The sequence below is a fragment of the Bemisia tabaci genome, chromosome 8, assembly GCF_918797505.1.
Source record: "Bemisia tabaci chromosome 8, PGI_BMITA_v3".
NCBI classification, from domain to species: Eukaryota; Metazoa; Arthropoda; class Insecta; order Hemiptera; family Aleyrodidae; genus Bemisia; species Bemisia tabaci.
Window position 1 is genome coordinate 11,399,962 of NC_092800.1, and position 24,583 is coordinate 11,424,544.

The window sequence follows — 24,583 nt, forward strand, 5'->3', positions numbered from 1 at the left end:
ATTTAGACGTTGCAAGCAGTTAGCAATTGCTGGAAATTTGCTTGCGGCATTCGTGTTATCTCAACAAATCGCAAAGATTCGCATCGGCGTGACAAGGGTTTCATGCGCAACAAACTGGGCTCAGACAGCCTTCATTTTCTCATGATACCCTACGCTTCGCCGAGCAGTTAGTTTAATTGCCTGTCCGACCAAATGCAACCCACCTCATTGATTTCACTACACGCTTTATGTCCAATCAATAACTTAATTTTAAGTTTTTGTTGACTGCAGTGAATTTTAAGTTAATATTTAAGTGATATACCAATAAATCGGCACTTAAATTATGTGTAATGATCATTGTAAGTAAGGAGGTAGAAGAATAAATTTAGTTATGTATTATAATTTTAATTTTGTTGATTTTTAAAAAAATTAATAGAAAAATAATTCATGGTAACAAGCCTAAAGTTCAAAATGACGATTCATCTCGCCACATAAAATACCTAGTTTTTCTAGTTTCCTGCTAATGCAAAGTTAAATTAAATATTAGTTTTGTGATTGAATAATTAAAAATTAGTGAAGTTTTTAAAAAGTAACGGAAACAACGTAAAGTAATGTTAAAAAAAGTTCAATTAAAGTTTTTTTTTTTTTTTTTTTTTTTTCTCGTAGACGGTCTCAAATGTAGAAACCATAGCAACCCAGTTTTACCTTTCCCAAAATAACCTTTTTTGGCTGATGGATATTAAATTATAATATAATGAAATAAAATAAAATACCTGGCACAACCCGGCATAGGAGTGGTAAGCGGCCTAGAGTTGAACTTCTTGAAGGTCTTAGAGCCGGAGATATTGAACGCGATGCGGATGCCTTCTATCAAGACCTGAACGTCTTCTTTGTAGGTGAAGTAGTTAGGCTCGATGATCGGGTAGACCAAGGGGTTCCTGCTTTTCAGACTAATCCTTCCGGTGCTCCTCGGTCGGAGGAGGAGGGGCAAGATGGTCCAGGTCTCGGCGTTGATCAGGGGCTTGTACAGGGTGTTGTAGACGCTGTCGCGGAGCCCCAGGATCTTACGGATCACCTGAAGTATTCAGAGAAACGTTACAGGCGTAAAAATAAGATCGTATACAGAAGAATGCATCAAAGTGGAGTATAGGGCTGCATGAAGCATCGAATTTGAGATTTATGAAGTATATGCCAGACTTAAAGAAGAAGCTCGTAAGGTACGGACGAAAATGAAGTACAGGGTGGAAAAGCAAACGGGTCATCAGAAAACCTACTAACGTGGTGCCATAGTGGCTAATTAGTGCACTGGAAAAAAAACTCGAGTCTGAGATCTAGAGTCCAGACTCTTAAAAACATCGACGAAATGATTCAAGCAAAAATCCGCTTAAATCAAGAGTACTTTTTCTTGTCAATGTTTTCAAGAGTCTGGACTCTAGATCCATTGTATTTTTTTTCCAGTGCATAGTCAGCGAAATCGGGAAATGCCCGGGAAAATTACGATAATGTCAGGGAAAAATGATCAAGTCACTTTTTTTTGCTTTTTAGGATAGGCTCAACGTTTCGAACGACAAATTTTCCCTGAAAACTATTTCTAATTATGTCTTTTTACCACCCAGCTTATCTTCAATTGGACGTATTTTTGTTAAACGGAACTAAGCGCCAAATTGAGTTCCATTTGAGGATGTGAGAATCCCGGATAGCGCGTTCTGTCAAACGGAGCTAAGCGCCATGGAGAAGCTTTCCGAGTATAGGACGGAACGAGCATCGCGTTCCGCAACATCCGCCAATCCAAGCCCCCTCTCCCTTCCTCCCCCTATTGCGCTTAGTTCTGTTTCATAGACTTACGTCCAATTTTCAGGGAAATCAGGGAATTTCATTTTCTTAATTCTGCGGCAACCCCTGCAGGATAATTTCCCCTAAATTCTGCAGGACCCCTGCAGGGCCGAATTTTCCTATTGGCCGCCTATGGGCCGCCCCCTTCTCATTCGTTTTGAAACATCAATAAAAACCATCAAGTGAGCGCGTGTACCTGGAAAACAGATGCATCCATATACATGTTGGAAACAGTTAGCAATCGCTGCTAATGGGTCCGTTGCGTTAGAGTACCTATATTAAGAGAGTATGGCCACTGGGTCCCATGGAGAGGCTTAGGACCCAAAAATGGCGGTGCTTTGTTTTGGTTTTTGAGGATGGGAGGGGGGGTCATCGCCAACTTTTGACGGTTATCACCAACCGCACTTGCTGCCAACCTTACTACATCTAAGATCATTTTTCTCAAAAATTGCACACGATTAGCCTTAAAAATATGTAAAAAAGTCGCAATAGTGCATTTGGGTAAAGTTCTCGTTACGATAAGCGAAGACAACTACATTTTGAATCATTTTGCATTACATTAACTTTATGGCGTCCGCCATTTTTGGGTCCTAAGGGCTCCATTCAGCCTAAGATGGCTGAGCCAATCAGAGGTGGTAACTCCAGTGGCCATACTCTCTCAATATAGGTACTCTACGTTGCGTTAGTCACAGAATCGTGTTTTGATACTTGATTCTTGTAGATCAGCTAAAATTAATAATTTCTGTCTAAACCGCAACTATCTACGTTCAGTATTAACAGAGATATTGCGCTTTGAAAAGTCGGGGTTCTGACGCCATCCGCCGCGGTAGTGACACCCTTGGTTTCTTCCACCTTCCTTTCATCCGAGCTTCACGTTGAGTAACCAGTGCAAAAGTGTGTTTCCCCAATTCATAACAGCAAGATGGAAGAAACCAAGGGTGTCACTACTGCGGTGGATGGCGTCAAAACCCCGACTTTTCAAAGGGCGATATCTCTGTTAATACGAAACCTAGAAAGATGCGAATTGGACAGAGATTACTATTTTTAACTGATCTACAAGAATTCAGCACCAAACATCTGTGACCAGCGCAACTGACCCATTCGCTAGCGGGCTTCGTGTCTTCTCAAAATATCGCGAAGATTCACATCAGCGTGGCAAAGGTTTCATGCGCAACAAAGTGAGCTCAGACAGCCTTCATTTTCTCATGATACCCTACGCTTCGCCGAGCAGTTAGTTTAGTTGCCTGTCCGACCAAAGGCAACCAACCTCATTGATTTCGCTACACGCTTTATGTCCGCAGATGTTCCTGGCGCACCCCTCTTTGCTCCGATATCAATAACTTAATTTTAAGTTTTTGTTGACTGCAGTGAATTTTAAGTTATTATTTTAATGATGTACTAAAAAATCAACACTTAAATTATGTGCAATGGACATTATAAGTAGAGAGGTAGAAGAATACATTTATTTATTTATTTATTTTAATTTTGTTAATTTTAAAAAAAAATTAATAGAAAAATAATTCATGTTGATAAGTCTAAAGTTCAAAATGACGATTCATCTCGCCACATAAAATATCCAGTTTTTCTAGTTTCCTGTTTATGCAAAGTTAAATCAAATTAAATATCAGTTTTGTGATTGAATAATTAAAAATTAGTGAAGTTTTTAAAAAGTAACGGAAACAACGTTAAGTAAAGTTTAAAAAAAGTTTAATAAATTTTTTTCCCCCTCGTAGGCGGTTTCAAATGTGGAAACCATAGCAACCCAGTTTCACCTTTCCCAAAATAACCTTTTTTATCTGATAGATATTAAATTATAATATGGATCGCATTTTGCAAAAAGGAACCACTAGCATTGCAATGTTGCTAAGATTGTGCAACTTCTTTTGTCTTGAGGAAAAACCCGCTATTTTACTCGCTAAAAACTGTAAATTTAGGACAAAAATTACCATCTAAATTTCATAGTTTTTCACGATTTCCGCAATTTTATTGCAAAAGATGAAGTTGCACAATTTTAGCATCATTGCAATGCTAGTGGTTCCTTGTTGCAAAATGCAATCCATGTAATGAAATGAAATAAAATACCTGGCGCAACCCGGCATGGGAGTGGTGAGCGGCCTGGAGTTGAACTTCTTGAAAGTCTTAGAGCCGGAGATATTGAACGCGATGCGGATGCCTTCTATCAAGACCTGAACGTCTTCTTTGTAGGTGAAGTAGTTAGGCTCGATGATCGGGTAGACCAAGGGGTTCCTGCTTTTCAGACTAATCCTCCCGGTGCTCCTCGGTCGAAGGAGGAGGGGCAAGATGGTCCAGGTCTCGGCGTTGATCAGGGGCTTGTACAGGGTGTTGTAGACGCTGTCGCGGAGCCCCAGGATCTTACGGATCACCTGAAATATTCAGAGAAACGTTACAGGTGTAAAAATAAGATCGTATACAGAAGAATAAATAAAAGCGAATTATACACTGGGAAAAAAAAACATTGGATCTAGAGTCCAGACTCTTAAGAACATCGACAAGAAAAATTACTCTTGATTCAATCAAAATCTAGCTTAAATCAAGAACCAAGCCTTTTAATTTAAGCGGATTTCGTTTTGATTTAGCAAGTATCCGATTGAACAAGAGTATTTTTTCTTGTCAATGTTTTCAAGAGTCTGGACTCTAGATCCATTGTGTTTTTTCTCTAGTATGCAGTCAGCGAAATCGGGAAATGCCGGGAAAATTACGACAATGTCAGGGGAAAATGATCCAGTCACTTCCTTTTGGCTTTTTAGGATAAGTTTAACGTTTCGAACGACAAATTTTGCCTGAAAACTATTTCTAATTATGCCTTTTTACCACCTAGCTTATCTTCAATTGGACGTATCTTTGTTAAACGGAACTAAGCGCCAAATTGAGTTCCATTTGAGGATTTTAGAATCCCGGATACCGCGTTCTGTCAAACGGAGCTAAGCGCCATGTAAAAACTTTCCGAGTATAGGACGGAACGAGCATCGCGTTCCGCAACATCCGCCAATCCAAGCCCCCTCTCCCTTCCTCCCCCTATTGCGCTTAGTTCCGTTTGATAGAAATACGTCCAATTGTCAGGGAAATCAGAGAATTTCATTTTCTAAACTCTGTGGCAACCCCTGCAGGATAATTTCCCCCAAATTCTGTAGGACCCCTGAAGGTATTTTCTGACGTACCTCGCCGCCGTCGGAGTTGACGCTGCTGGGGGCGAAGTGGAACTGGACGTCGGGCCAGAGGCCGTCGGGGTCGGCGTATCTGGAGTTGACGAAGGCGAGGCCCTCGACGCCTCCGAGGGAGGTGAGCGGCCCGCGCTCGTTGAGGATGTACTCGAGGGCGACCGACGCCGTCTGGAAGCGGGACTTCTTGAACGTGATCGGGTCGTCGATGATGAACGTGAGCCCGCCCAGCCCGACGTGGTCCTGCAGGTTGTAGCCCACCCGCAGGTTCCGCACCACCTTGATCCCGAGCTCCTCCAGGTGCTCCTTCGGCCCGATCCCTGCAACACCAAACCAGATCATTTTCACGTTTGCACTAAGCCAAAACAAGCGAACCTACTGAAACAGCGGGCTGATTATCGAAATTGGTGGACAAAGAAAACAGGGAGTATGGAGCGATCTTATTCGTCAAAACGGGTGGTTGTTATTGACTGAGAGGTAAAATGATGGACTAACTATGGGATCTCTCGTGGGTTGCCTTTAGTTTGTCCATTACCTACTTCCTTCGCAAGAAACCGTTTTTACCAATAGGATCGCTCAGTTATCTCTTTGTTTTATTGTCTCTAGCTTTGTCCATTAATTCAAAAAATCAGCCTGCATGTCCGAATTTGACGTTTGGACTAAGCCTACAGAAGCGAACCTACTGAGACAGCGGGCTGATTATCGAAATTGGTGGACAAAGAAGACATAGAGAGTATGGAGCGATCTTATTCGTCGAAACGGGTGGTTGTTATTTACTGAGGGGGAAAATCATGGACTAACTATAGGGTCTCTCGTGGGTTGCCTTTAGTTTGTCTAATACTCTCCTACTTTGTTCATCGCAACCACCCGCTTCCACCAATAGGATCCCTCCATATCCCTTTTGTCTTCTTCGTCTGTAACTTTGTCCATGAATTCCAATAATCGGCCCGCAGGGCATCTTAAAATCTGAAAAACTGGGATTTCCGGCGGGAAATATTGAGGCATTTTTTTGGCATCAGGGAAAATCAGGAAGACCGTTAGGAATGGGGTCAGTTGCATTGATCACAGAATCGTGTTTTGATGTTTTACTCTTGTAGATTAGCTAAAAATAATAACGTCTGTCCAAACAGCAACTCTCCACGTTCAATATTAAACGAGATACCGCGCGTTGGAAAATTCGAGCTATGACGTCACCCATTGCGGTGGAGACATCCCTGGTTTCTGCCACCTTGGTTTTATCCGTGTTTTAAGTCGAGCAACCAGTGGATATTGTATGTATTACTGATTGATGAATCCAAGGTGGAAGTAACCAAGGGTGTCGCTACCGCGGTGGATATGACGTCAAAACCTGAGTTTTTAAAAGCTCTTGGATATCTCGGTTCATATTGAACGTAGAAAGTTGCAGTTAGGACAGATCTTCATATTAATAGCGTATTTACAAGAATCAAGTGTCAAAATACGATTCGGTGACTAGCGCAACTGACCTATTCGCAGACACTTTGTTGATAATGCAGTGGTGGCATGGGTATGGGCCGCGTGCGAAAGGCCATACTCTTTCCGAGGAGGGGAAAAACTACGGTGAAATAAACAAACAGTTGCGTTCTAGGGGTACCTGCACTGAAAAAAAATTCTCTGCGTCTTTACCAAGGGCCGTTGGTACCTGTACCATCTCACTTTTTTTCCCAATTATTGGTAATTTTACCAAGACAGACTGGTAAGCTTACCTAAAAACAGGTATTTTTACTGTGTTTTTCAGGTAAGAATACCACTTTTATTGGTAATCAATTCCCGGTAACTTTGCCATTTTATCTCGGTAATTCTACCACAATCGATAAAAAATATTGGCTTTTTTACCAAGGTCCAGTAAAATTACCGAGAAAGTTCAATAATTTTACCGAGATTTCTCGGTAGAATTACCAATTTCATAAGTGGTACTTTTACCAAGAAAAAAACTGGGATCAAATAGAACCCTGAATTCTTGGTAATTTTACTCTTTTCTTAGTAAATACACCGAGATTTTTTTTTCAGTGTGATATTCGAAATTTTTCCCGCGGAGAACCCTCATGGCATGAGGGAAATCCCCCGGACACATTTATTTACCTTTTCATTCAATAATCTAGTTTGAAGTAGTTTCAAATGAATCTACATCAAACTTCCTTTCGTATTGAAAAATGATACGTGAAAACTCCAATTCAACACCGTCAACATTGAGTTAAAATCAATACCGTCATGTAGTTGTGCAGAGGAGTAGAATTTAGAATGAGCTCAGTGTGATTTAGTTCTCTCCTCGTGACTTTTTCTTAAAAATACGTAAAAAGAAAACATTTTGTTTACTCCGAAGTGAACACGTGGGAATATAGTTCAGGTATTTACATTTGCGGTAAACAAGATTTTGTTTTTACAAGAGTTTCCTCCAACGATTAAAAATCGATTCTCAAAAGATATGAAAAATACTGTTCGCCAGGTGCATTTTTCGCGTGAAATGCGGTTAGACATGCAGTTACTCGGTTAGTTTCTCAGCTCTTGCTTTGCCGGAAACGTAAGTTTTTGCTTTTGTTCCTTTTCAAGGCTCATCATTATAGACAGAGATATATCCACTCAAAAGAACGCACCAGACTAGGAAGCTCAAAAATGAGAAGGAGCTCCTATTAAAAAACAGAGGTTTTACACTTGTAATTGAATTTTCCTACAATTTTTAACATGGTTATAACTGCACTCTGTGTGTTTTTTTAAACTGCTTTCAATAAAACAAAGAGAACCACCTCAGGTACTGATAATCTAATGTTCTAGTGCATTATTTGTGCAACACTAAGTCACAGCAATTTACTATCTAAGCGCTCAGTGTTGGATTTTTGATTTTTTTTTTTTTACCTGGTGCGTTACCTGGGTTTTTATTTTGCTAGTTTCGACGATATGATATATCCCATAAAATTAGAATGGGACTGCAGGTAAGACGGATAATGCCAGAAGAAAGGGAAAGTGATGCACGACAAGAAAAGGCAATTAAATCTAATGGAGCGACATGAGTGTGTGTTTTTCGAGTAGACAACTATTCGTGTTCTCCGGTGCGTTTGTTGCCTATGCGACAAAATTGAAGGCGGACCTGACGTGAACGATAGCTGCGAGAGCTACGTTTACGCATTGTTCATTGGTTCTTGCAAAAAAGTTCATGGATGGAGAGAGCTATAATTCTTCGAATAGATACCAATTTGCGATTTCCGGTGTATGCATGTTGCCTTTGCAGCAAAATTGAAGGTGAACTTTAAGTAAGCGATACATACCAATTGGTTAACAACATCGTTTATCGGTTTAATCAAGGGTTATAGAGCGATACAAATATGTAATTTTCGAATATATAATTTTTCGTTATACTCCTCGTTATGTTTGCTGCATATGCGATAAAACTGAAGGGGAACCTCTAGTGCTATAGATATCGGCATATTAATTGCATATCTGCTGATATATTTGAGCCAAGCTAACCAGAGTGGCTTATGTATCCTTTATACTTGTTCCACAGCTTTAGTTAAAATGATCTTCAAAGAGCATTTCTATTTACAGTCTTATGATTTGTTGTCGCCAATTCTCCTGTTGTCTAGCCTTGTGTTGCAATCCTCTTTTTGTAACAGATGTATGTCAAGCTTTGCATCTTCTTCTACACTTGGTTCAGACTCTCAGCATTTTCTCTTGAACCTGATCCAACAAACGCACAAAATATCCGAAACTTCTTCGGTTTATATATCCAACCAAAATCCGAATTACGCTGTGTCTCCGTTGATTCGCTATTTTCACAGTGAATCTATTTCAACAATCACCGGTCACGAAGCCCTTTGCCGATCCCAGAAACAGTCAAAGATTATCCTATTCATTATACCTACGTGCAGTGATATCCTGAATCTTATTATGAACTCTGCTGAAGAGAGCAAAGTTCGTTGTCATCACTTGGTCGAGCTGAACGGAGGGTTTATCCCTAAAAATGGGAGCTCCAAGAACAGAGGATACAACGAAGTGCCAAATTACTGCATTGATTATTCCGAGGCAGATAAAACCCGGCGTATTGGAGACCAGAAAAAAACGTGCGATTTCATCGTCAACATCACAGAAAACGATCTCCGACCTGGCTCCGAAATGTCAGATTCCCTTTTCGCGCAAACACAGGGATTGTTCTATCATCCAATATGGAATGCTGAAAATTACCTAATTTTCGCAGTGCAGAATGAAGAGGAATCTAATTTCCAAAAAGGATCGGTGCGTCACGCCGGTGCCTCTATCAACTGCGACCTCATCTTCATTTTCAAATTGATGTGGCGTCTCTTTCGCGCTTTCAGAGCCGTCATTTGTATCGAGGAGGCGTGCACCAGGTACGATCCATCTAAAGCCGTTTTGACCGCGTTCCCTTCGAGAAGCGATTTTAATATCCCCCCACCAACTCTGGCGGGACAAACTCTTTTCCTAAGTCTCGGCGTTAACAACGATATATCCGACGGAGTGTTCCGTTTGAAGTACTGGGATGATGCCGTGTTATCTGTGATGCGTATGATCGTCGAACATATGGGAGGAAGCTTTGAATTGAGAATCGATCTTCACTGGACACCAAACGCGCTCTTTTTTCCAGAAGACTACAGTTACGCTCTTAAGCAAGGTGCAGACGTATTAATTTTCGAAAGTAGTTTGGAGGACACAGATTTTCGCCACCTGGATGTCGTACCGTTACTCGACCAAGGAGAAATTGTATTCATGGTGCCTGATAAGGGTTTCATGCCATCTTTCCTGACTCCCGCCAAGTGTTTTTCAAAATTGGTTTGGCTCTTGATCATCGGCTCTTTCGTTCTTTTGGGCTTCGTGCACGAGATCTACAGGCGCGTCTGTCTTTTAGCTGAATCCTCGACCGGTGAACCACAACTCGCGGATAACGTCTCAACTATCTTCGCCATTTTCTCTTACATCATCTGTGTGGGCCAGTCCAGGTTGTTGGTGGGCTCCTCAACCGGTAGAATCTTATTCACCGTGTTTACGTTTTCCACCCTAATTCTCTCAACTGCTTTTTTGAGTTTGATGGTCACGTATTTCAGTGAGAAAGTTCGTTACACTCCTTTAAACACAGCTGAGGAATTAAGAGAATCTGATCTATTGTTCCAATTAAGTATCTCTGATGGCGTTGGACTATTAACGAGCGATCCGAAATACGAATGGCTGATAGAACATATGGTTGCTTCCTACCTTTTCCTAAAGTCTGAATTAAATTTAAATCTGGGCTGGAAAGGTTTTGTGGTATACGCTGAAGATGCAGACGAGGTATACTGGGGTGGTAATTCATTCAACTTCTCAGAAGCAACTGTGAAACGAGTTTTCATGGCTATACGGGAGATATTCCGCAGTAATGCCTTCATCACATTTCTACCCTACCTCGCAAGGAAGAATGATCTTCTTACTGTGCCAGACCCCTCGTCTTCGTACGTGACGCATGACTACCACATCGCAACGGAATCGATCATGAGTTACCCGTTCGACATGCGACTGCTGTCGAATTCACCCTACGGTAAAAGAATCAAGGCGATTTCAGCTCACCTCCTTGAAGCTGGGATTTTGGCCGAATCCTACGAGGTGGAAATCGGTCCGCGATATCTAGCGCGGTTGAAACAATTCGACGATGAAAAGGGTGATCCTGCGAGAGCCTTCACGATGGTTGATTTACAATTGGCTTTCATTTGCCTGATCGTTGGACATGTTTTAAGCTCGTTTGTGTTCATAGCTGAACTTTTTTACTGTGATGTAGTATCTCAGAGGAAGTGTCGGAAGATAGCCCGAAGGTAAGAGGTACATACTCTTAAAATCCATTATCTAATGGGCTTTGAAATTTTATATCACCGAATCCCCTTTGCGAAAGACTGGATTGTGTTTTAGTTTCCTTCACGTAACAAATAAAGTGAAGAATTATTATCTTCATTGAGTAAATAACAATGACTGATGGCTCTGATGACATTTTTGTCCTCTGTTTATTACGAAAGTTATATGCAAAATTGCAATTATCTCAGTAAACTAGTAAATTTCACGGAACTCTGACCCCTGAGACTCGTAAGAATACATAAACGACAGGGCCCATGTCTCAAAATCTTTCTCATATTCTATATTAATACGGCAGTTTACTACAGGAATCTAATGTTGTTTAATGTTGAACATATGTATGTTGCGGTTATGAGTGGGCATGTGAAAACGGAGTTTCATTTACACGATTTTATTCAAACACGCATGAATGAAAATAGCTGAATATTAGTTGTAGAAGAAAGAGAATTCAATATTTCCCGCATTTCCGTGAAATTGGGTTTTTTTCGCTATAAACCAAAAATAGTTGCATTCAGGAAGAACACTTAGTTGCAACTTTACTACCGGAAAGTATATCCCGAATTCTTACTACTACTTTCACTCCTTTCAAATAAAGAAAGTAGTGACAATGCCGCGCAAAGCGCCGCTCGGAAGCGCGAGGCGCTTGGGGGTCGGGCCGCGGAGCAGCCAAGGGGTGCACTGAAAAAAAATTCTCGGCGTTTTTACCAAGGTCCGTTGGTACCTTTACCATCTCACTTTTTTTTTACCAATTATTGGTAATTTTACCAAGACAGACTGGTAAGCTTACCTACAAACCGGTATTTTTACTGTTTTTTCAGGTAAGAATACCACTTCTATTGGTAATCAACTCCCGGTAACTTTGCCATTTTATCTCGGTAATTCTACCACAGTCGATAAAAAATATAGGCGTTTTTACCACGGTCCAGTAAAATTACCGAGAAAGTTCAATAATTTTACCGAGATTTCTCGGTAAAATTACCAATTCCATAGTGGTAATTTTACCAAGAAAAAACTGGGATCAAATAGAACCCTGAATTCTTGGTAATTTTACCCATTTCTTAGTAAATACACCGAGATTTTTTTTCAGTGCGCAGCCCCGTAGTAAAATTGATCGATTTTCAAACGTGCATACGATTTCTAACCGTCTCTTGGAGGATTGGTGACAATTTGACAAAGATCGGAGGCTTCTTTCAATAAAAGTTTCCCTTTAGACGCTAGTGAGCCCATTTCCTCAAAACTCCATTTTAAGCGCTCAGCCGATAGGCAGCGCTTTTTGATTTCGACTTTCCTCTGAGTACTAGTATACTAGTGCTAATGCGTTTAAATGGCGCACTAGCTCATCGATGTGTAGGCTTTTTGGGGGGGTCCATTTTTAAAATAAATAAAGCTGTGAAAATTGTATTTTATGCTTTTAACGTAATGCGCAGGTAGTTTCGATCGTTTGTCTATAAGAAAATTTCTCAGCGGTAGAGTAATTCTTATCGAAATTGATCGTTGAACTCAAATGAAGCCTAAAAAAAACGCGCCTGGTGAGCTCAACGGTGAGCTCATTTTCGGGAAACAAAAATACGCGTTTACGGTTTCCTTGGTAACCTTTGTTTGCTATCAGCTGATGTTTTATTTCCATTTCCCAGCCAAGTCGACGGAGTTTATACTTCCTTTCTTCACTAAATACATTGACTAACACCTGAGCGCTTTTCTAATACGACAGTATTAGAACTTCCCCGCTTGTTTGCACTTGGGGCTGTCTTCGCTATCACGGCAGTAAACCAGATTATCAAGTGATGGAGCTTACCTGAGACCATGAGGATTTGCGGGGAGCCGATGGCGCCGGCGGAGAGAACGATTTCCTTGCGGGCGCGGACGGAGTGGCGTATGTTGTTCTTGATGAACTGGACGCGGGCGGCGCGCGGGTTGACGAGGATGTTCTTGCGCTCGAAGAAGATCTGGGTGACCTGCGAGTGCATGGAGACGTGGAGGTTCTTGCGGAGGCGGACCGGCCGGAGGAAGGCCTTGGAGGTGGAGCAGCGGGAGCCCCGGCGGATCGTCCCTTGGGCGATCATGAACCCGGTCTGTTGGGCCCCATTGATGTCCCGGTTCTTGTAGCCCAGCTCCTCGCCCGCCTTCACGAACGCCGCCGCCAGAGGAGACCTGAAAAATATCACCGAAATTTATTTTGAGGTGCTATCTTGTCAGCAATCACTATAAAAGAAACTTTCAAAATGCTCGCAAATCGGACGTATTTCTGCTAAACGGAATTAAGCGGCATAGCGGTAGGAAGGGGAATGCGGGATGGATTGTGCGGAGTGTTGAGCGCATTCCACCCTATGCTTTCAATGCTACTCCATGGCGTTTCGTTCTATTTTGCAGAGATACGTCCCATTTTTGAAAAGACAGCTCTAAAAAAACTGATCAAATTTATGTTTTAGAAATCCTTTTGTGGGTATTTTTTTAAGGTAAAATTTACGAGAGGTAAACTTTTAGTGTTGAAAGTGTTAAAAAAATCCTTCAAGTATTCATAAAGAAATGTTAAATTACATAAAAAGTAGTAGTTTTTGTGCCAAAAACCTTTTCACATAATTTTACGAGACGTAAATTTTACATGGAAAACAGTAAAAAGGAAGGGCTTCTTGAAAACTAGTTTTGAAGAGTTTTTATCAAGAATTTATATAAATTGCTTTTTAAAGATCATTACTACTAGGGTAGTTGTAGAAAAGTCGTATGAATGTCGTAGGCACTTAGCAATACCCGGCTGTTTGTAAGCCATTAGTAATGCGATTATAGGCATAAAAGTTAGAAACGAAAGAACAAGTTAGATTACTGATAATCTACCCTTTAATTTGAGTTGACGCTTTTTAATCCCTATAATACATTATAACTGCATGGTCATCCTAGACGACCCTGCTGTGAAAGTAGTGGCCTGAGTTGGGTTAAATTCGGATAGGCATCTAAACTAGCTGCTTGACAAAGCGTGGAGTCTTCTGCACAAATGAAGGCGCTTCAAGCCGCGATCGTGGTTTGGCGATTGCTGATGCCTGTGCAGGTACATTGTAGGTATACTTGCAGTGCAACCATCGTGCTTGCAGCTTATTTTGCAAATTACTTGTACTTTTTGCCGTATTACATACTGTATATAAAGTGTTAATACTAAGCTTTACGATTTTCTGGAAAGCAACATTTCAGCAAATCTAGTTCTCACCATGTAAAACAAAACCAAATCTGGCACTGCATTTGTCTTTTTGTGTTCATCGTTCTTTACTTCGTTATTTGACCAGCACAAATCATTTTTACACCTTGAAGTTCTTCTCTCTATAGATGCATTCCCTGCTTAGTGTCTGTAAAGTTGCACCATGGCTATTATAAATAAAACAATAATCACAAAAAGTTCCATTTGCTTTTTTCAAGAAAGCTCTTTTGAGCCTTTAACTTTTCGACCTCTCTAAACTGATTGCCCAAATTGGAAAAAGATTTGGAATACATTTATAATAAAGGAAAAATAATCTTTCAAAGAGGCCCCAGACAAATTTGGCAGCAGGTGATGCGGCTTAGTTCCTTTCTGCTAAACGCGGTCCGCTTTTCGCTGCCTTGTTGCCAGAGTCCCAGATCCACAAATGGATTGCATTTTGCAAAAAAGAACCAGAAATATTTCAATGTCGCTAAGATTGTACAAATTTCTTTACTCTTTAAATATAAATTGATCATCTACACAAGCTCCATCTTTACTCTCAATAAACTATGCATTCAAGACGAACATTAGCTTTGTGAATTTGATTTTTTTTAAAAAAATTGTTTCACTAATATTATTGCAAAGAATGTATGTTGCACACAGTGAAAAAAAAAGTAGCTTGGATCAAGCATGATGATTCTTGAATTTGCCGCCAAGAATTTTTTTTTTCTTGCTTTAAGCTGACTTTTTCTTGATACAAGAAAAATAGTGCTTGGGTTAAGCAAGGAAGTAGCTTATATTAACCAGAAAAATTCTTGATTTAAGAAGAAATACTTCTTGGCGGCAAATTTAAGATTCTTTTTTTTTCCAGTGAACCTTAGTAACATTGCAATGCTCTTAGTTCCTTTTTTCCAAAATGGTTCCTTTTTTCCAAAATGGTTCCTTTTTTCCAAAATGGTTCCTTTTTTCCAAAATGGTTCCTTTTTTCCAAAATGGTTCCTTTTTTCCAAAATGGTTCCTTTCTCTAAATGAATGAGTGCTTACCTCCAAGGCGCCTCCTGCACGGTGAGATACCCGCCAGTGGCGTGGTACTCGGTGCCTCCGAGGTACGGATTCCTATTATCCTCGGACTTCTTGAAGTACTTGAGTATATCCGCGTAGGCCCAGCCGTCATTGCCCAAAGCGGCCCATTGATCGTAGTCCCTCGCGTTGCCGCGAGCGTAGATCATGGCATTGAGAACGCTGGAACCGCCTAAAACCTTCCCCGCGGCCAGTTGCAACGGTTGCCGATCATGGCCAGGCAGTAGGCCGTCTCCTCGGGGGGCGGTGCCGTCTTGTACTGCCAGTCGAGCTCGGTCTGTTGGAGGTAGCCGGCGAGGGAGGGCACGTCCGAGATCTCCGTCTCGTCGCCGCCGGCCTCGATCAGGAGTACCATCCAGTCCGGGTTCTCCGACAGACGGTTCGCCACCACCGCCCCTGCCGAGCCGCCGCCGATGACGATGAAATCGTACTCCGGTAGGACCTGCACACCAAGAGAAAGAGGTTTTTTAGCATTTTGGAGTCGAGGAATAATGGATAGTAGCGGGGAACAGCGGGTCAGGCCTTGTCTCCACGAGCCGTTTCACGAGATTTGTCCGAGGGAAAAATCTCACTTACGAAGTTGGGAAAAATATTGAGTTAATCAATATTTTTCCCAGTACCAAGTATGGTACTTGTACCCATAGGACCCACTGAGAGAAGAAGAAGAAGTGAAAACGAATTGTGCGATATTTTGTTCATTACTACATTGATAATGTTTGTTTAGTTAAAATAATGTGTCTAATTGTGAATTGAGTGCATTTATTATTATTATACCGATTAAATACTTGACTTTAACTACTTTATCTTCCCGCGCCAACTAGTCGCAGGACTGTATGAGCCCCGTTCCGTGGAGACGGTAACTGGGAAAAATCCCAGAAGTTTCATTCCTGCGATTCGAACTTGGGACAAATCCCACGAAAACGTCCCGTGGAGACAAGGCCTCAGTTGCGCTCGTCACGAAGATCTAAGATCGGAGATTCAAGACATGTAATGAAATGAAATGAATAGCTGCAGTAAAACAATTCGAACCAATAAGCGGCTCTATAAGTTCTCAGAGATTTAAACACAAGGGTAGAAAAGTAAACGCTTTTTTCCTCTTTTCGCTACCCGGCGGAGCTATCATTTATTCTCCGGTAGGACCAAGAGAACCAAGAGACCGGACACCAAGAGACAGAAGTTTTTAGCATTTTGGAAAGAATGATGGAAATGTGTAGCGGGGAACAAAGATTCAGTTGCGCTAGTCATGAGTATCTAAGATCGGAGATTCCAGCAGCTGATTATTGAAATTATTAGACAAAGCTATAGACAAAGAATACATGGGGAACATGGAGCGGTCCTATTGGTTAAAATGGGTGTCAGTGTTCGAAACTCACAGGCGCCAACGCGCCAAATGCACCTAAGAAATTGGTCACGGCGCACAGTGGATCGAGTCAATTAGAGAGGTCGGACATGAAATTTTTAACTATAACTGCAAATTATTATGTTTATTTCGTCTTATTTTAAACTTTAAGGGGTGCTTCTAGAAGAAAATTTAACGGAAAACCCAATGGAACCATTTTCAGAGCCTCAAAATTGTGTATAAAAGTAGTTATAAGCGTTTAAAGTTTCCAGATTTTGTCCGACCTCTCCTATTGACTCGATCCACTGTGCGGCGCCTAAAAAATGAAGGCTCTGCGCCGCAACGTGGCCCCTAAAAATTGCCCTCTCCCTCTTCCCAGAAAAAAAATCCTAATTTTTCTGTTTGGTGATTTTTCGAAATTTCTTCCAAGTTACAGCTACTTTTCTGTAACTAAAACATCTTGCGTCTAACTTTTCACTGAATGTGCCGTGATATTTAGGCAAAAGTCAATTTGGCCCCTAAAAAATCTTCAATGGCCCTAAAAATCGAGCTTGATGAGCCACGTGGCTCCTGAAACTCAAAACATGAGTTTCGTACACTGCGGGTGATTCTTATAGATCAAGGGGAAAATGATGTACTAACTGCAGGGTCTCTTGTAGGTTGCTGTCGGTTAGTCTATTACTTACTCTCTTTGTCCATTACAACCACCCGTTTCAACTAATGGGATCACTCCATACTTTACATGTCATCTTTGTCTATAGCTTTATCTATCAATTTCAATCATCGGCCCACGAACGTGTAATATATAGCTGCAGTGAATCAAGTCGAATCAACATTGAACGGCTCTACAAATTCCCAGCGACTTAAACGCGAGGGTAGAAAAGTAAACGCTTTTTTTCGTATTTTCGCTACCCGGCTGAGCTATCATTTATTTATGTAATGAGACAATTGCGCTGTAGGGACTGAAAAAGACGTTGAGTAGCGCATTAGCTTCAGTAGAGCTTTTCCCGTCGAAAACTCAAAATCGCTAATTTTGACTTTCTTCTTTTAACTCAGCTCCCCTGTATACTTTGCTCCTGGAAAATAAGATTCCTTTTCACAGATCCTGTCACATATGCTGCAGCGCTGCATCTTATCCTATCTAAGCGTCAATTTGTCATTTTCCAGACGAAAGAACGCAACTACGTGTCAACTTTGCCAAATTTCCGCTCAAAATATATATTTTCACTAGGAAACTTTTGAAAGATTTTTTTATAAAAATTCCACTGTTTTTTGTTCAAGCCATTGGCAGAAATCAGTCTTTTGTATGGATATTTACTGAAAAAAGGTATGACTTATAAACCAATTAGTGGTTCATACGGAACACTACTAATAGTAGTAAAGGCACTATATAATAATAGCACATATACCTTAGTGATGGTACGAGATACCTTAGTATGGTTCACAGACCGAGAATAGCTAGTTCATTTTTGACTGTTAGTGGTGTTCCGTATGAATCTAATTGGTTTATCAAGCCATAGATTGGTACACGGACTGTAAGTCCACTTGTTTTACGTCCACAGACTTTTCTTCCACAATTTTTACGTCCACAGTCCTAAAGCCCACACTATTGTTAAGTCCATTACTTAAACGTCCACTAAGTTAAGTCCACAAATCTAAAGTCCACTAAAATCAAATTCAAGCGTCATATTTTAGTCCGTGTGTAAAATGATGTGGACAATATCGAAATGAGAAAATTAAGAGAGAATGAGGTGTTGTTATCGTAACTCATATTTTAAATGAAATGTTAATTTCTTCTTTTGATTCATCTTTTCAAATTGTCTTTGATAAATACTTGGTTTCATTTCTATCCTTGAAATTTCCGATTTAAAATATGCCTTAAATGTACATTCTTTTTTTTAATAAAATTGATTGCTTCATTTTAAAAACATTTACATTTTTAAAACGTGGTAAATATTTGTAAGACCTTTTCCAAGCAATGGCATCGATATGAATCTCAATGAGCCGTAGTTGTGATGAAAGGAACTATACAAAAATTAATAAAAGAGGAAAAAAAACCAAGAAGCACGCGTTTGGTTGCGCTTACACCACGCTGCAGCACAGTAAAAGCCCAAAACATAAAAGAATACATTTAAATGCTTTGGAAATCATTAAATCTGACACGGAATCACTATTACATTTACAAAAAACACATTATATTTTCCAGTAGTACATATTTCTTTTTCATCAGCTTAAAAGGGAATAATCAATGCAGAGAGTGCAAACATTTAAAAATCATGAGTTGAAAAACGCTGACTCCGCGAGTTTAAATATTAGAGCCTAACACAGAGCGGAACGGCGTGTTAGCAGCGCAGAACGCGCACTGGCGCCTACAAACCTAACGGGATACTTCACGCATTCCGCAACGCGTGAAGTATCCCGTTAGGTTTGTAGGCGCCTATGCGCGTGTCACGCTGGTTGCCTGCCGCGCCGCAACGCTTTAAGCAACTATTTCGCGTCAGAGGCGTTGCACAGTATCCTACAAGATTGAAGGCGCACGAAATAACTAGTTAAAGAGGACTTTCAATTTTGACTGCATCTGTTACTGAAAAATGTTTAATTTGGTATTGGAGCGTTTCCTAAGGCTCCCGGTTTGGTTTTCATCTTATCATATCCGTACAGTGTACACATGAACATATGTTTTTATCTGCTCTTAGAGTCTGTTCTCTTTCATGACTTGATTCATGAATGAAATGTTTTTAAGAATGAAGGTAGTAGTAGTATGCATTTATTTTTGAGGTGGTTCCTGTCATTTAAATGAGAAGAACAAATGTGGACATAACATGTCCACAATTTAGACAATTTTGGACATATTGGACATTAAATCATGTGGACTTAATAAAGACTGGACTTAACGTTTAGTGGACATAAATAGCGGTGGACATTTATTTAATGGACGAAAGGTAGGTGGACATAAAGTCCTGGAAGCCATAGATTTTTCTCCATATTGTTTGTTCATATTCTTGTAAAAAAGAAATAATATTAATATTTTAAGTCAACTTTGCAACTTTGGAATGGAGTCACGTTTCTTCGTCTAGAGAACGACAAATCGTTTAAAAAATCTGTAATTGTGGAGGATGCGGCAAGACTGTGCGGTGTTATGAGGATTGCGTCATGTCAGAGCGGTAGTGGTACCTGCTTGACATCTTGGGGCCTGGACTCACTGGACTATTCATTGGAAAAAAAAAAACACATTGGATCTAGAGTCCAGACTCTTGAAAACATTGACAAGAAAAAGGACTCTTGATTCAATCAGATTTTTGCTTAAATCAAAAGGAAATCCGCTCGAATTAAGAGGCTTTGTTCTTGATTTAAGCTTAAATCTGATTGAATTAAGAGTATTTTTTCTTATCAATGTTTTCAAGAGTCTGGACTCTAGATCCAATGTGGTTTTTTTCCCAGTGTTGTCTACGATGCGGCAATACTGTGCGGTGTTATGAGGATTGCGTCATGTCAGAGTTGTAGTGGTACCTGCTTGACATCTTGGGGCCTGGACTCCGGGTCGACGGAGGTGTATCGCATGAAAGTGAGCCCGATGAGGAAGAGCGGGAAGAGGCCTAGCGTCATCCATCCTGAGCCATACATGGCATTGCTCCCCACCAGATACTGCCACGGAGGCATCTTATCCGCCCCACAGTCGCCGCCTCAGAGCCGGCCGCATTGCTCCGGTTACCCTCTCCAGCCGCCCCTGTAGATCACCCTGCAACACACCAAAAAAACAATAATGATTAGAACATGTTTCAGTCGCCTCAAAAGACAATATCAATGGCTAAAGTGCGAAACCACGTATCTCATGATGGATCCTCCGCGATGTGGAGGCAATGTGGAGGGCGTGCGCCCCCCCCCCCTCCCGTTTGCCCGAAAAAAGAGGAAGGAAAAGGGAAGAAAGACAGAAGGAAGGAATGAAGGAAGGAAAAGGGAGGGAAGATAGAAGGAAGGCACGGCGCGAGGAAGACAAGGAGTAGAAAGATAGGAGGAAGGAACGGGAGAAGGAAGAGGGGTGAAGGGTGAAGTGGAAGAGGAAGGAACGGAGGAAAGAGGGAAGGACGCTTATATGTGGTAATTATTCTTGACGCAACTGCCTCAAATTTCGCATTTTAGATGCTCTAAAATTTCTAAAAATTTTCTCGGGGGGAGCCTCCACCCTTTGACCCCCTTTTGGCCCTCTCGTTCTGAAGTGAGAAGTATCTGAATCCGCCCATTGCGTATCGCAGATCCCGGCCCCACCATGTAGAGCTCAGGTTTTAGCGTTTTTCTTTTAAAAATTTTTTATTGTTTCCGACTGAAAATGACTCAGTGTTGAGTCGAAACGTCTCGGGTTTCATAATTGTGTATTTTTAGCCTTGTTTCCCGTTTTTTTCATCTTTGTTGTTCCACTGCCACCGTATCGCAATCGAGGGGTTGTAACATTTTCATTCCTATTTTATTTTTTAGAAGGGAACTAGCCAACTTTACAGTTTGAAATCTATATTATACAGCTACAAGCAAAATCTTGGAAGCACTATTTCTGACGAACTGCCGGACCGATAAGGATGATCTTTACATGTATGTCATCTGTAGTAGATGTAGATGTGCAAAAAATTATGAAACCCCGAACTTTTAATGTTGTAGAGCTTTTAAAGCTCATGTCACTTAAGTCCAATGTTAATAGCGTGAGAGATACGTCGTTTTCCGCTAGAAACGTCAAGGTGTGGGATTCTACCTGAGTGACTCGAATAAACAATAAAACAATGGAAAAGCTCGTGAAGGGCTCCTCATTCGAAGAGTTGAGGAACGGTGTATCGCTCAGGTTTCAAGGTTCAAGGTCCAAGGTCCAAGGTATAAGGTTTAACTCAATTTTTCCTGCATTCTTCCGGCTTCGATTTGTGGCATTGGTCAATTTACTTGATTGCTGAAGTTCTATTAATATTTACAGCAGATAAACAGCAGATACAAAGTGAGAAGGCAGGCGCTGCGTCGCGTCGGGACGGACCAAATATTATTAACTCTTAACGGTCGAAATCCGATTTTTTTTTTTAAATTAAGTATTTAAAAATAACATAATAAACGGAAATTTCTCCAGTAAGTGGACTGTGAAATTGTGTACATCCAGCTATTCCTCATCATTTACAAATCTGAGTGTTACGTCAAAAATTTTGAAATCGATGCAGCTCGAACACAAAATGGTGTATTAAAATGGAAGAACATTTTTGCCTATACATATGCATATAGGGCCCGCGAAGCGGGCCTGAGGGCGCGAGGCGCCCTCCCGGGGGTTGGGCCGCGTAGCGGTCAGGGGGCAGGGCCCCCTAGTTAATTATAAACGTATTCTGCCGACAGAACACGAAAACCAAGGAAGTTTTCAAGAAATTACATTGAATAGTTTTACATGGAAAAATAAAGTATGACAAAAAGTCTGTAACGTCGCAAACGTAGCTACGTGGTCTATCATGGAAACCAAAAGATCGAAATGTTGGATCACATATCAGCAATATCAAGCAAGTTTTCTGACTATGTATCGAATTGAAATTCCTATTAGATAATAGATCCTAAAATTATTACAAAAATGCACCGCAAGCACGGATGAGCGCAACCTTGATCTTTCTCCATACGGTTCAACACACCCCCATGGATTGTGACTAGTCCAAATCGATCGACATCAAAATAGACTCTAAGCGCTGATAAGACCGCATGTAACTAATCGTAATGCGTAATAAGTATCATTAATTGCGTCAGAGTAGATAATAATTTCGCAAAGAGCAAGTAGGATCTATCTAGGGCGACACGGAAGCGCCGAAGCGGTTGCGATCGGATCTGGCGATGATCCGGCCGATGACGCAATGTTGACCTTAGTCCAAGAATCGGTGCTCGCTTCAGGTGCAAGAATGCGACGCCCCGCCACGTAACCACTCGGCCAAAACGCGAGGAATATGACCGGAATAATGTACCCACGCCGGGTCAATATAGAGTACTGCTTTCGTCAATGATCTAAAAGCTTCGAATTTTGCAATGATGCTTTTGGATTTGACACGAATGAATCAGTGAGAACGAAAACACACAAACTCGATAACTCAAAAATACTCGCAATTTCCATTGAAGTCAGTCAATTTTTATAAAGGGTATGAGGTTAGTGCATTTGTTCCAACTTGGACCTTTAACGTGTCCTTAACACTTGTCTTTCGGCACCAAAAGTTTTTTTCTTGGACTAACTTCTTCACCTACTGTGCAGTTTCGTGTCTGTCTTCATTATTTTCATTTTTTCGAGTTGGTGTGCTTTCATTCTCACTAATTCAACGAGACCAGAGTATCTAAAACGCCTCGGAGAAGTCATGTATTTTTATGATCGGTCCGGCTGGCACGAGAGAGTGCTTTGTTTATAGTCGATCCTCAGACAACTCATATTTTTTCGGAAGCCTTTGGTTAAACTGTGATTGGGGAGGGTCTAAGGAGATCCTCAGTATGGTATCATAGAAAGGACAATTTTTGCAAATTTTAAATACAATTTAGTTGTGAAAATTTGGAAATGGATATCGCTTCAAAGAGTACAAAATATATAAGAAAATACATCGTAAGTTTTGTAAATCTAAAGGTAGGTTCGCACCTTCCTTAAAATTTGTTAAAATCATCGAATATTCCTCTTCCGGTATTTTATTATTATTTGTAGCGTCAAATCATCGTAATTCCTTGTAAGGATCCATTTTCCGAGTTCTAAAATTGAACTTTATTCAAGATTTGCAAACATTGTACTTTTATGATAAATTCGCTTACGATCCTCTTAGACCCTCCTTAATCACAATTCTAACTATGAGGGACCTTCTGAGGAGGGAGCTATTTAAGGAGCGATTATGAATACAACCCTATCATCGGAATTTTGCACTCAAAGTTTAAAAAAGTATCTAAAAACTTGTTTATTGACAGTGAAACTGTAGAAAACGCGTATTTTGATTCCGGTGTTTCAAAAAAGTCCCATCTGTTTAGCACGCTAGTTTTCTGATTTACCGTAGAGAGAGGGACTCATCATCCAAAGGACACGCGAAATGAAATCAGAAATCTCTCTATAATGCTTAACTTTCGTCTCAACATATATCACTTTCAACTTGCAATCATTTTCCACTCCTATAGACAAGATACTTTTAACGCAGATTAAAACGCGTGACTAAATTCTTCCCCACCTTCTCACCATCGCGTTGAATGAGCAAACATTTACAACCTCTCCTCCGTTACTCCCCAAGCTGAATAATTCAAATTTCGTTCTCATCGATGACTCGTGTTTCTTCACGGCTCCCGGCGAGCAACGTTTACTGTCGGTCGTTACTTTGTCAGGGCAAATGGGACACCATTCCCATCGAAGCGTTCGGCTTTTTTACGACACCCTGTACATACCCCCGCGAAGGAAGTGCCACGCCGCGTGGCTTTGAGCCTTGATCACTTTCATTAACCGATTCACTTTCTCCGACCATTGCGTAAGTCGTTTAAAAAATCATAAATTTAACTGCTTGTCCTTCCGTCAAAACCTCCAGGTCTTCATTTGTGTCTGGACTTCTGGAGCCCCTCCCAGGAGCCCTACATCCTCGGTCCCAGTCTGCAGGCATGTCTAACGAGGCGAGTCATTTGATTTTATGGTCAAGTTCGCCTAATTATCAGGACGTAATGACTCCTTGACAGCTGCCGGCCGGCGTAATGACTTTGATCATTCTCATGCAACCGGCATGGCATTCTAACATTGTGCGTTTTGAAAAGACTATAGTTTCTGGGTCTTACAGTTTATCGGCAAAGCTTAGTCTTTAACTTTCTTGTCGTCTCATACATGATTTGTATGTGAACAAGAGGGAAGTACTTGTTCAAAGACTCAAGAAAAACCTGAAATTGTTAAAAAAGTTATCTTTTTAGAGACCCGCACAAGAAAACAGATCATAGAAACACTTAACTTATTTGGGCGTTAACTTTAATATCAATTCGTGCTGAGGATGCCGGAAATAGAGCCGGCAAAACGCGACCGCGATTCATCAAAATTTACGCGCAAGTGAGTTATGTGTTTTATAAAAGTTGGCAAATTCTCTCGCGTGACCTTGGATTTTCTTATCATACTAAAGTTTCTAAGCCGCTCCAATCGCACCCATGTGTTTTTCTTTTTTCAGCAAGGCTCGA

General features: G+C 40.9%; 1 protein-coding gene across 1 annotated transcript in view; it reads right to left on the bottom strand.

Moving 5' to 3' along the window:
* Nucleotides 1–24,583, bottom strand: part of LOC109035241 (glucose dehydrogenase [FAD, quinone]) — a 48,920-nt gene that overhangs the window by 2,388 nt on the left and 21,949 nt on the right. The window contains 7 exon segments of the mRNA XM_072303525.1: nt 2,888–2,889; nt 3,895–4,196; nt 4,992–5,311; nt 12,628–12,983; nt 15,043–15,265; nt 15,268–15,520; nt 19,928–20,156. Coding sequence (XP_072159626.1) covers nt 2,888–2,889; nt 3,895–4,196; nt 4,992–5,311; nt 12,628–12,983; nt 15,043–15,265; nt 15,268–15,520; nt 19,928–20,077 — 1,606 coding nt within the window. The 5' untranslated portion in view covers nt 20,078–20,156.